This window comes from Dreissena polymorpha, chromosome 2 (genome assembly GCF_020536995.1).
Source record: "Dreissena polymorpha isolate Duluth1 chromosome 2, UMN_Dpol_1.0, whole genome shotgun sequence".
Lineage (NCBI taxonomy): Eukaryota > Metazoa > Mollusca > Bivalvia > Myida > Dreissenidae > Dreissena > Dreissena polymorpha.
This window is the reverse complement of record NC_068356.1, coordinates 18331590-18345722: the sequence shown is the minus strand read 5'-3', so window position 1 is coordinate 18345722 and position 14133 is coordinate 18331590. Positions and strand designations below refer to the sequence as shown.

General features: G+C 36.4%; 1 protein-coding gene across 5 annotated transcripts in view; it reads right to left on the bottom strand.

Moving 5' to 3' along the window:
• Window positions 1-9026: 9026 nt before the first annotated feature.
• The window catches only part of LOC127866058 (cGMP-dependent protein kinase 1-like), a 131207-nt gene continuing 126100 nt past the window's right edge, over window positions 9027-14133 (bottom strand). For all 5 annotated transcript variants that reach the window (XM_052406391.1, XM_052406392.1, XM_052406395.1 and 2 more), the window contains 4 exons: window positions 12099-12262; window positions 11248-11370; window positions 10565-10694; window positions 9027-10161 (listed from right to left, as the gene is read on the bottom strand). In XM_052406391.1, coding sequence (XP_052262351.1) covers window positions 10063-10161; window positions 10565-10694; window positions 11248-11370; window positions 12099-12262 — 516 coding nt within the window. In that variant the 3' untranslated portion in view covers window positions 9027-10062. The remainder of the gene's footprint in view (window positions 10162-10564; window positions 10695-11247; window positions 11371-12098; window positions 12263-14133) is intronic.

Sequence of the window (14133 nt, the reverse complement as noted above, 5' to 3'; positions counted from 1 at the left end):
CGATATAAAGCATTTAATGAATAAGTTAAAAAATGCCAAAATCTGTGAAAAGGCCCCTTTAATGTGTTGACGTAATTTCACATTGTTATTTGTCATATCTAAAACAAATGTTAGTTTTTTAAGGACATCACTGGTTAACATTGCTCATAGTTTATGGCACTACGACTGTCCTCACGCAAGGCACTGCATATATCCTTGAGATTATATACAGCTATCACTTTTGAATAATTTATCATAGTCGTTCACCAATAGGCGAACCTTGAAATTAATAAAAATAATCATCTTTGTATGATGCATTGCATGGTCATTCATCCCCGCAAACGATATTTAGACATTGATACCGTTATCACTAGTTTTCGAGTGATAAATGTTATATTGCGAGAACTCTCGTAGTCTGATCAGGAGATACCTGATGAGACCATGAAGTTTTGCGTCATTTTATAACGGTCAGCGTAGATACTGATCAGACGGTGTAATTGCAATAGGACCCATTTTTGCATGACGCGGCTCTCACAGTGTGATTTGAATGTATCGAAAGAAAACTGCATGTTAATCAAATATTACAATACCATGCATTTCGATCGCGAAGATATACACGAATAATAAACCTTGTGAGGACACATATGATGTTATCTCCAGTAGTATCTACGAACACCATTGTGTGGTTTGAATATACGTGCACTTCATAACACATATTTCATGCGATGGATATTCAACTGGTGAGGTGAAAAAACAACAATAAAACCTTTGCTGTTGTGTTTATCTAATTATTTAAAAACGTTTTTATATACTTTATTTCAAAGTCAAGATATACGCCGAATTTCTTTTAAAGGGTATTTCTTGTTTCGGATACTAGAACACCCAATGGACATAACTATACGGGAAGCGGACAACGACAACGAGCGAGGCATTGTATTGTAATGCGCATGGGGGGTTAGAGGGTTAGGGTAAGGGGTAGGGTTAGAGTTAGGGGTCGGGTTTGCGCCACACGTGAAAATATTGTTTTATATGATCACTCGTTAAATAAAATCGATATTCCATCGAATCCAACAAATATCCTCTATGTATTCTTACTGCCTAGTAAGATGAAAGTCTTAATATCAGTAAATGCGCTTGCAACAGGAGTAACACGATGACAAGACATGTTTTCGAAATAGCACTAATTCAAGTTCGCAGTGTTATTGGCTGCTTGTTCGTCTCATTTGTTAAATTATATTCTAATGAGCATGAAGTGTTCATTATTCTATTTTATCATTTTACGTCGAGTATTCGCACCAGCCATTCAAGTCGCATGTACATCGCGCCTTTCTTATAGATAGATAGATAGATAGATAGATAGATAATCTTTTATTATAGTGACATGTGTTTACGTACAGGAGATTAACAGACATATATACAATGCATACAAGAACACCCGGCCTAATAGGCCTATAAGTCACCTTAACAACAGTGTAAAATATAACGTGATCATTATTATACAAATAGACAATAAAATATTTGAGCAACATACTTAGTTCAATGAATAAGTTAGCATCTTCTATATGATATATGTATAAGAACATAACAAGAGTTCAATGATAATATGATATGTATAATTTTATCATAAGTAAGAAGACATATGCCTGAAAAATGTGTACTTCGTAGTTGATACTTAGAAGCCCATTTACATAATTATATTATTTTAAAGTTTTAACTGACACAACATCATACAACAGATATTGTTACTTGTATAAAATACTGCTTCTGATATAAAAAGCATTTACAACAAATTTCGCACACTTTCTTGGATGACATTTAACCAAGAGAACTAATTTATCTTTATTTGATTGACAGGTAGCATATTCTTCAGAGTTCAAAATGTTCCCAAATATAACTGATCTTGTGTTTTCATAAAGAGCACATTCAACAAGAAAATGAGTTTCATCTTCGACCAGTCCACTGTGACACAGCTTACACCGTCTTTGCTCGGGGGCTTCACCCACATACCTTCCGGTTTCGACCCTAAGTGGTAGAATTCCGGTTCTGAATTGCGCAAATAAGGCGCGTTCATTTCTTTTTAAGTTCAGTGTCAGATATTCTTCACAAACATATTCAGTTTTGAAGGTTCTATATGTTCTTAACTTTGAAACACGTTCATAGTCTCTAGACCAAATTATTGAATAAAACTGAGTCATGCTTTCTTTAGCTAAATCCATTGGAATGGGGCGTTTACGGTTATAATAATCCGTAAGGTTAAGACTAGACATGACCGTTTTAAATTCACTACACCAGTTATTGTTATTTGATGAACTGTAATCCCTTTCAAATGCTCGTTTGGTTAATCTATATTCGTCAAGTTTTACAAGTCTATTCCAAAACCTAATCATTGCAAGCCATCTACGGTAAATGCTCGGTAACCACCCAATTTCACCTAGTAACGCTAATATAGGCGTAAATCTATGTACACCTAAAAAGTACCGTATTGCCCGGTGGTGAACATTTTCTGCTGATTGAAAGTGTTTAAATCCCCAAATGGATGCACAGTAATCCGATATAGGTATCACACACGAATTGTATAGCTTTTCATAGGTTTTAAAGCCAGCTTGTTTCATATTATGGATTTTATTTATAATAGACCCGAGAGCTCTCCCGGCACTTTTTGCGAGCATTTCACAATGAAAACTATAATCACGCTTTTCGTGCATAACTACACCCAGACACTTATATTTGTCTACAATTTCCAGCACATTTAATCCAATTTTGAATTCAGTATCTGTTCGTTGTGAGCGCCCCTTTCTAAAATGCACGACTTTAGATTTTTCTGTATTAATGAGTACCCTCCATCGTTTACACCAGTCATGCATTTGGTTAAGCATAATCTGAAGATCGGCCTCCGAGTTGGCGATAAGGGCTATATCATCGGCGTATAGTAACATCGATACAGAGCTTTCATCGATCTTGACCCCAAGGTCAAGGTTGTTTATTTCCGCTACTAGGTCATTCACGAAGACAGAGAAGAGCGTCGGCGATAAGTTGTCTCCCTGTTTCACGCCCTTGTCACACTGGAACCACTCTGTTAGACGACCATTAACCCGCACGCACGATACTGTTTGGCTATATATACTTTTTATAGAGTTATAGAGTTTTCCGTCAACTCCGTTTAGCAAAAGTTTGTACAAAAGCATCTCACGGTCGATAAAATCAAAACATTTGCGTAGATCTATAAATGCAGCGAATACAGAGTTATTGTCCCTTACAATACTGTCTAATGTGAAAACGTGATCCTCGCATGAGCGGCCGCTTCTGAATCCGTTTTGCTCTTCGGCAAGAATGTCGTTATCGTCTAGATAATGTGTGAGCCTCTTGTTAATAAGTGAACTGTATAGTTTACTGACACAGGACAATAAGCTTACACCTCTATAGTTCATTGGTAGACGAGCGTCAGTGGTCGAGTCTTTAAGATTGGACATATTATAGATTTCCGCCAAATAGTTGGTATAATGTTGGTATCCATGACCAATTGGAATAGTTGCTGTAGCACAACAATAATTTCAGGGAATTTCAGAACATCGTAGGGTATCTGATCGATTCCGCAAGCTGACCTTGACTTTGCCGCCATTACGATGTTTGTTATTTCTTCTAGTGTTATGTTACAGTTTAACTGTTCATTTTGCATATATAGCGGATCTGCCAGATTTAGCTCCAGCAACTGTTTATGAGCTTTGTTACGATCGAAAAATTCTTCGTCAAATTCACTATTATCGGTGGTTTGGTATAAGTTCTCAAAATCCGATCTCCAGCGCTCGAACACCGAACCTTCATCACGACATACACGCCCGTAACTGTCTATTATTTCAATGGGAATGTCTTTATTTTTCCTAGGTCCAAGTTTATTAATTTTATTCCAAAAGTCTCTTGGGTTGTTTGTTGACATGTCTTCAATGTCGATGGCGATTGCTTCCCGGTACTGCCGTTCCGCTGTTCTCAGTTCCTTGTCAAAAATATTTCTCGCTGTTATGTACTCCCTTCTCTTCGCAATTTTAACCGAACGAACCCCGTTGCACTTGGTATATAGTTTTTCTTTATCGCATAAATCACTCTATAATGCTGACAGGCCTTCGTTCCAAAAAGGCTTTTTGTGTTTAAATCTTTTTCTGACGTGTTTTGAATCACAGAATTTCGGAACAGAGTTATTCATTTTAGTACTGATACATGAGCATAGCTTATCGTAAATAAAATCCACCTGATCTTGAGTTTCTCTGCACCTTTCAATACTTGAGATTATATCTAACAACGCAAGACGAGATAACTCACTCTTCATGAAGTCCACGGGAATCCGTTGCAGATTATAACGGGGACCGTTAATCCGTTCATGTTTGTTGTTAGTTTGACCTACATTTTCACCACTCAGTATGTTAAATTCCGTGATAAGTATGTTATGGTCTGGTAACCTTGACCTTTCGCCCAGTAATCCGTGAAGTCCGTGCGCGTCAACAATAGACTGTACCGTTACTACTTCAAAGGTCTCAAAGAGGTGAAAGTTGTCTTGCGGAATGCACAAATAATCCACCACAGCTCGTCCCTTGCGAGTACACTGATGTATAATTGTCCTTGCTCGTATCAAATCTTCCATTGAGGACACAGAACCTTGTATCATTTAAGAATTCAATAAATGCATGCCCATGTTGATTTATAGTTTTGTCAAGCACATTTCTTTGAGGGATCAAATCGGTCTCACTTAATATATCCGATAATGACCCAATTCTCGAGTTAAAATCGGCCGCAATGATAATTGTGTCACTTTCACTGTTAATATAGATTTGGGCCAGCAAATGGGAAAAGAAACCTTGGGCGTCGCGACCACGAGTCGAGTTTTCTGGAGGCAGGTAACATGAAAACACTGTGAAATCATAGTTGTTTTGTTTATGTATAAGTTGCACGACTAATATTCCATCGTAAGATTTATCCACAACGTTTATATCGTATTCCGTTATAATCCAGTTTTTAACCAAAAGGCCAACGCCCCCTTATAATTGCGATCAACTGCACTCGCTTACATGTAAGGTGTCTACTATGTATTGAACGCAACTATTTTTGTCCTGGAAATAAAGGCATACAGGGGATGACATATCATTCAAAATGTGCGTTGTTGTCTATTTCATGTATTGTACCTCATTAATCATTAACTATCCCTAGTTGTGCATTATTTATTTGGGATTTTAAAGACGGAAAATATTTACACAACTATTTACACAGTTACAATAAGTAATTGGGAACACTTTCGGATATTAAAAATAGTTATTAAATTATCCAATGCGACATTTTCGAAATGTTCTTTTTATCAAAAGAGCAAATCGTTTCGTATTACATGTTTTGCTCAATTGCAATATACTCTTGATAGTCAGCAAAATAGACAATATTTATAACTACAACATTTGGAGAATTATATTCTATTTTATATTCACATGTTTACAGTTGATATATTATGTAAGCATTATCAACCATATGTGCGCCGTTTTTCAGACAGCGAAATTAGTGTGATTCTATTGCAAACAAAATACAATTAAAGGTTATCAATTTGTTTAAATTTACAGTCGTGACACTGATATCACCACGTCACATAGAGTAATGCCAATATGAATTCCAAAAGTAATCATCATCAAGTTAGTATCTGTTGCCGCATTCAACTGGCAACAATCAGAAAATCAAAATAATTAAATTAAGTAATAATTGTTAGATGAGAGCATAAGTTTGAATATGTTAGTAATTTAAAAAGTGTTGAATTTATTAAACAATGAAAGCATTAACTTTTTCTTTGATTATTTTAATTTAAACATGGTCTCGAACCGACTTTAATCTAGATACTCCTTGTGTATGTAATTCTCGCCCCATCCTCGGACAGACTCGCAATATCATGACAAAACTACAAGTCACATGACAAAACTACAAGTCACATGTACTTAATACAGGTTTTAGGAACGCTTACGGCTACATTTGTTAATTCAATTATTGTACGTTATGTAAGTATAAATATTATTAAAACTAATTTATTCATTGCGATTCATACAACACATCTCCAGGTGTCATTCCAGTATCGTGCAAGTGATAATATACTCGTGAACTATTATTTGTTGTCTCCTTTATTATTTGAGGCCATTTATGTTTCACCATAGTTATGACTAAGGCACACATTTAACTTGCGATATCACAAATCGTCAAGTGCATTATGCATGTGAAAGTTAATATTACATAATCTACATGTCACATAGCTCGTTGAACGCACGTTTTTATTTCCTAGCGCAGCCATTCCGTTTTAAACGGGACGTTCCACCAGGGTATTACACCTTAGGTCCGCAATTTGTAAAGTAATACACTTGTTTCAAAGTCCCTTTCACGACCAGAAAGGTCGTCTGGCGGCGGTGTCTCACTATCCCTCGTGTAGTCGTCGTTCCCTTATCCTCCTTGTAATCGTCGAAATTAGGAGAACATTTATATGCATGAGTATGTAGACACTGGATTGTATGGCATTACCGAGGTCAGCATAAGTATGTAGACACTGGATTGTATGGCAATACCGAGGTCAAATGGGAAGAGTCTTATTTAACCCATTTATGCCTAGTGGACTGTCCCATCCTTTAAAATTGGATCAATTTATTTCCAACATTAGGGATGTTTGGTATATTTATTTCTATTTTTAGAATATTTCTTACAGAAATTCCATTTAAGCAAACAGCGCAGACCCTGATGAGACGCCGCATCATGCGGCGTCTCATCTGGGTCTACGCTGTTTGCAAAGGCCTTTTTTGTAGACGCTAGGCATAAATGGGTTAACTGTATGAAGCATGGGACATAACTATCGTAGGTAATCTCGCTTACGTTTAGTAAATACATGAGTTATATACCTTTCAATAACATCGCGCTGACTTTCAATAAGAAAGCTCTGAGAATCGTCGAATTATAAACAATATTGACATTTTTTTTTAAGAATTCAGGCCGGGTATTTGTTCGTACTACAGAAGCAGTAGATGAATTGAATAGGTGTATATCTTTGTGCAATTGGGGCCGTCAGGTGCGTTTTATCAAACTCTCCCTCGAACAACATGTGTTTCTGGTTACCTGGATACCCCTCGATTGAACCCTGGCCGCTTCATGGGAATATGCAGAGAAGAAAGCTGTGCTAATTGCAGTAGACTTGTATTTTCACGTGTATTCAAAGAATTTGATAAATATGTATGAGCGCGATTATTCGTGTTATAATAAGCATATTTGTTTAAAAAACATTGTAAAAAAATAAATAACTTTAGACTATATCATTATCCAGAAAATCACATAATTACGCATGCATCCAGTATGGCGACTCTAAACAAGCTTGATGAACGTAGTTCCATGAGATTGATCAATGGTTTCAATATCCATGAACCAAGCCAACTCGAGTATTGCCTGTCAATTCTACATTAAGTCTTCCCTGATAGTCGCGATCGGCAGGACTGAATTAAGCAATATCCACGAAGAGTTGTCGTTCCATGCTCTCACATACAATCTCTGCAATGAGACGACAATCATACCAAATTTGGTAGGATATATTTTGTTAAAGTATTATAATATGAGAAGTTATCTTTTTTTTTATTTTGATAAAAAGTGTCTAAGTTTATATTCATTATAAAAAATAAATTACCTTAACTCAAAATAGAACTAGAACTAACAATTGTAAAATTATTGTACCACGTGGCTAGGCTATCATTACATGGTTGACTATGAAGGCAGGGATTCGATTCAGCTTTGCTGGTTTCAGTCATATCTCTGCGCGGAGGTTGTGAATTAAGGTTTCTTGGCGTTATTTTCTTAACGTATCGCGTGTTTTATTGTAACTAGGTACATAAAGGATGATACGTTACATTCGGACATGTGTGGTGTTGTCTAATGGAGCAGCGCTTTGGGAAAACCGTTCTTAATGCATGTGTGCAACGTGTTACAGGTACGGGCTTTTATGGATTTTTCGTTTAAAACTTTCCCACTCAGAAGCAAACTGAAAATGGCTATGTGCAAACAGCATAAAACCAGAACAGCCTGCGAGTAGCTCGCAGTCTTTTCAGGTTTTATTCCGTTTGCTGCTCATCAATATCTAAGGGTTGGAAATGAAGCCTTTGAAACTTGAATCTAGTAAGACAGTTCTTTTATAAGTGAATTTAACTTGGACTACACACGCGTCGAAATACGTATCTTAGTGGTAAAAGGATATAGGTAGTCTCTGTGAAACTAACATCAAGTCTAGGGAAAACTGCGTATGCTTATCACATGCTTATCTGGGACGACATTTTACGCAAATGCATAAAGTCCGGCTTTCCCAAAGTGATGATCATTTGAGTCGCGTTCTGTGAAAACTGAGCATAATGCATGTGCGTAAAGTGTTCGTCCCAGATTAGCCTGTGCAGTCCGCACAGGCTAATCAGGGACGACACTTTCCGCTTAAATTGGATTTTTGCTAAGAAGATACTTCATTTAAACGAAAAATGTCATAAAAGCGGAAAGTGTCGTCCCTGATTAGCATGTGTGGATTGCACAGGCTAATCTGGGACGACTTTTTACGCACATGCATTATGCCCAGTTTTCTCAGAACATGACTAATTTCATTACTTTTTTACAAAACATTTAAAACGCTTATACATATTTAAAAAACGAAAATAATTGGTCTCCATGTGTTGAAAAGACGCAAGGAATCTGAACATAATAACTTTTTTTTCCCCGAAACTGTTCATTTCTTGTCTGGATAAAGTTGTTTCTGCTGTAATCAGTAAGATAAATGTCCTATGGCGACATTGTCGTAGTATTCGCTGTATCACAAGACCAACAGTTGTGTTGCTGTTTTATCATATTTTGCATTTTGTCACATGACTTGTCAAATAGCCATCAACGCTTGTCAGTCAACATAATTAGTCAACGTTGCATACATACCGAACGTCCCAATTAAGACCATATACTATCTTCATATGTTTACAGTTCATCAAATATGAGTATGTTTCTTAGACAGCATACGTATTGAAAAAAAGTTTAGCAATATCTTTTTTTTATTTTCGCAAAATATGCATCAGTATAAAATTCACTAGCATAACAATGATTGTACGATGAAAACTACCGTACTAACTTTTAAGCTGGTATATGCCGGTGTTGATCTAGTTACAAAAAACTGTACACTGATATAACAACGTCATAAAAAATAATAACAATATTCTACAACAAACGACATAAACATCAAAGTAATGCAAATAAAAATTTCAATAGCAATCAATAGCTAATATCGATTGCCACCTTCCACTGGCAACAATCTATTAATCCACATTAAAGAAATACTATGAAATATCTAGCCTAATGTATAAACAACAAATACAAATGTAACAATGTTAAAACATACACAATGATTGCGATATTATGGTTAATGATTGCATACATTTCTCAAGTTAACAACAAAATATATTACTTTTCTAAAAAAAGAAGGCACTCAAAGTTTCTTTGGTAAATTTGATCAAAACATGATCTCGATCCGACACATTGACAGACCAAAGAACTACCCAAAATACTTCTTGTGTTCCTACTCACGTCCCTCCATTGGACAGTCTCGTGACACCATGACAACACCAAGAGTCACACGTGATTCTACGTTTGTTAATGTAATACTTGTATGTAGTACAATAATATATATCTCATTTTCACTTTTTTCTAAACTTGCTACAAAAATGCCATTTATTATTTTATAATTTCCCGAGTGATAAGTACCTCAACAGAAGAACTACTTTGCAGTGGTTGCTTGATTAAATATACACATTAATTTGTAAATCAAAACATCTGTTTACTTAAAATGCATAAATGCATTTCAAAGTTTACTTTAATTATGCGTTTCTCTTGCAATGCATCAACTTGTTAAACAGTTGTGCACTAAGCAGAGCATACCTATTCTATGTGTCACATTACTCGTTTAACGCACATTTGAGATTTGATTTCAAAGCCCAGCATTGCCTTTATAAACAGGACGTAACACCAGAGTAGTACATCGTAGTTCCGAAAGTGGTCACGTGATAATCTACGTGTTTAAAAGTCCCTATCCCAACCAGAGAGGTCGTCTGGCGGCGCGGTTTCCTCATCATCCGGGTAATCGTCGAAATTTGATGTGTCTGATGTATTCTTGATCTTTGAAAATGAAATACAATATGTGGTTATTCATGTACAGAAAAATAAGTTTCCTTGCCAGAAAAAGACGGACGGTGTCTTATATTTGTTCAAATTCGCATTTTATACTTTTTTATGACACGAGTAGGAAAGAAGCCAATATTACCAAGAACTGCCTGTTTATATAAATCATAAAATCGTATGTAGAAACAGGATATGAGTAATCAATGATATACAATGGAAGAGTCTGATACACTTAACACACGTGATCCAACACGTTCAGGTGTTGAGAGTACAACAGTAATCATACCTTTTTATATAACACATTTTTAACATTCAGACAGAGCTGTATTCTTTGAATTAACGACCACCACAATAACTATTTGTACAGGCCTATACGACGTAAGTGTAGTAGGGGTATTACCTTTGGTGTAATTGGGGCCGTCATGGTGCGTTTCTTTAGCCCCTCCCAGTTGAATCCCTCGAACCACTTGTGTTTCTGGATTTCCCTAATACCCCCTCGACCGAAACCTAGGCGCTCCGTAGGAATGTCCCTGCGATAGAAGTTATGTGGTGTAAGTTAATTGAAACATGAATTTAAACAATACATCTTAACAATAAAAACTCATGTGAACGTATATTCGTTTGGCCTTAATGCATTTGTATGATACATTATCTATTAACTTACATAAACAAAATATCAACAGTATTCATTATTAACTTACAAAACAAGGTACCTACAATGTCGAATATTAAAGAATAATTTTTCATGAAAAATCGCATAAGGAATGCATATTTAACATAAATCCGACACCACTTTCGACATTGTGTGTGTCCCTTGCGGCTTCTCTCGCCTTTTATAGTGGAGCTGTCGCACTTCAGAAAACACATCGAACTCTTAATACACATCGTTCAGACACTTAACGGGTACCACATGTATAGACCCTAATAGTCCATAGTATCAAAGATATACAATACAGTATGTAACCCATACCTCACCGCACTAAGTGAACAGGTTAGGCTTTATATGACCAAGATACAGCTACTATGGCCCCGCATGATTACCGGTGTTATCACCTGTATTGACGGAGCATGCGCGTCGCGTACCTGCAGAGTTTCTTAATGAGGTTGTTGGCGTTCTTGGTGATTTTCCTGGGAAACTCGATTGTGTCGATTCCCTTCAGAATCAGGTTGTACGTCTTCATGGGGTCCTGACCGGAGAACGGAGGGCTGAAACGGGCAAACGACGAAGATATGCGTATATTTACAGTAGATATTACTATTTTAACGTCGTAAAATAAAACAATTAATATCCATTTAAGTTTTTCTGAACTTTGGCTATACACATCGTTATCGTTTCTTCATAAAACACATACAGCTTCTATCATTCATTTTATTTGTATTGTTATTTAAATATATCGACATTCAATTATTATTGTTTAAAGTGCAAAAAAAAGTGAATAGACAATCGTTAATTCCGGCACATTTCAAAGGACACATTTATGAGACGAGTTATTGTTTAATTTACATTCAAATGTATTATTTCAATCAGGAGTCAAAATTCAAATATCCACCAAGTAAGTCTGAACTATACATGCAGTGCAACTTCTGTAGTCATTTCGTTTGGCTTCTCGCAAACGAATAACGGTCATAATAAGAGCCTTGTTCTGAGAAAACTGGGCATAATGCATGTGCGTAAAGTGTCATCCCAGATTAGCCTGTGCAGTCCGCACAGGCTAATCAGGGACGACACTTTCCGCCTAAACTAGATTTTCGGTAAGGAGGGACTTCCTTGAAATAAAAATACCATAAAAGCGGAAATTGTCGTTCCTGATTAGCCTGTGCGGACTGCACAGGCTAATATGGGATGGCACTTTACGAACATGCATTAAACCCAGTTTTCTCAGAACGCGGCTCATAAGATACCCGTTTCCAAAAACTAACACATGCATGCATACCTCCCAGTGAGCAATTCAAACATTAGAATCCCTAACGACCAGTAGTCAGCCGTGATGTCATGGCCCTTGTTCAGGATCACCTCTGGGGCCACGTACTCGGGGGTCCCACAGAAGGTCCACGTCTTGCGACCGAGACCCACTTTCTTGGCGAAACCGAAATCTACCTATAAAACAAAACATATCAAAATATAGGAATGGTGTAGTTTCCAATAATGAATAAGAGATTCGAAGTTTACTCTTTGTTAACGTTACGTTCTAAACATATATTTTTTCCGACACAACGCATGGTTTAACATGAAAAGAGCTATAATTAAAACATATGAAAATATATTTTATTTATTGCACTACAGTACAACGTTCATAGCAAGGACAATTAAACAACGGTACCAACTTATCCTAACATCCGAAATTGACCGCTTTAACCCTTCCAGAAGCTACGAACGTTTGTTCAGAATTTAGCAGGTGTTAAGTATTAAATATGCATCCACGAACATATTTAACATTCGGAGCCAATTTGTAAACTACAAGCTCACAAGTTATGACAGGCACGTTGAAAGTGGTACGCAACCTAGTACGAAATAAGCCTCCGGATTAAATAACCTCATTCCCGGAAACAATGTTTATTATTACGAGATTCCAGACTAAATCTGTGCAGTAAAAACACAATATCTGGTATTGCAAAAACACAAATTAAAAGTATTATAACGTTTTATACCAAATAAAAACGGTATAATATATGACAATGCACCAGAGCATAAAACCTTGACAGACAACAACATTAGCGTGATTTTATTTACATAGTTCATTTGATAAGGTACTGTGACTTAAAAAAAACAAGAAACCGTCGGAGACGAGTGATGCTGCCCAAAGTTTTTTTGGCACAATATTGCACTATATAATCAAACAAAAGGAAACGTCTTGAGGGGCATAACTTTGGACAAAATAATACGATGGATGGTTTAGCAACTTCAAAATTTCAAAGGGCCATAACTCTCTAAGTAAATCATCTAACCAGAACCCACAAATAACATGCGCATCTCCTCAAGGTAGTTAAGCTTCCCATAAAGCCTCATTGAATTCCAGTCAGTAGTTGGGGGGACAAGAATTGCACTATATGTACAGTTTATAGAAAATGTCAAAGGGACATAACTCTGTGAAAAATCATCCGACCAGAACCGGCTGATAATATGCACATCTCCTCTTGTTAGTGAAGCTTCCCATAAAGTTTAATTGAATTCCGGTCATTAATAGCTGAGAAATAGCCCGGACAAAAATTGTGCACGGACGGACACACGAACGGACAGACGAAGCGGCGACTATATGCTCCCCCAATTTTTTTTGGGGGGAGCATAACAAATAAACGTGAGGAAAATACCAATATATTGAAAAACCCATTGAGAGGGAATTTTGACATGACTATACAATTGTTTAAAATTTTGTGCTTTTAATTTATTGTTCAAAAGCGGTGACCTAATATCAAATGTTCATTGTTTGATGATAATGTATGTAACGGTTTTCTTTGTCTAAATGCTTGAATACGCATTGGTAAAGCATGCACATATTATACGATAGATTTAAGCTAGATTTCATCATTCGACATTATGCGTTATGAAAAACGACGACAAACGAGGAGTCGATAAGATATTCGCTTCCGTCTAGGCCTTAAAGGTGAACAGAGGCATGTCAGCAACCTCGCACCTTGGTGGATAAGTATTTGTATCGTATACCCAATGTCATTCATTCGAGTAAACGTTTGTATTGTTTGTTGTCTTTTTCTCAATTCGTGTGTACCGTTTGTTAACAGTCTTTATTAAATTAATTTTAAGTAATTAATGTATTACCGGTAGTATACATTCATTTGCAATGTTCAATTTGTATTTGAAAGCAAATCGAGTATCGGGCACAACTCGTCCAGGAAGTGTTGTTATATACGAATGGTTATCATATAAGTTAGGGTCAATGCTGATTTTTTCAATTCATTTTTTTCCGAAAAATCATTTAGTCTGTCTACAAATAATTTTTGGATAGGAACAAA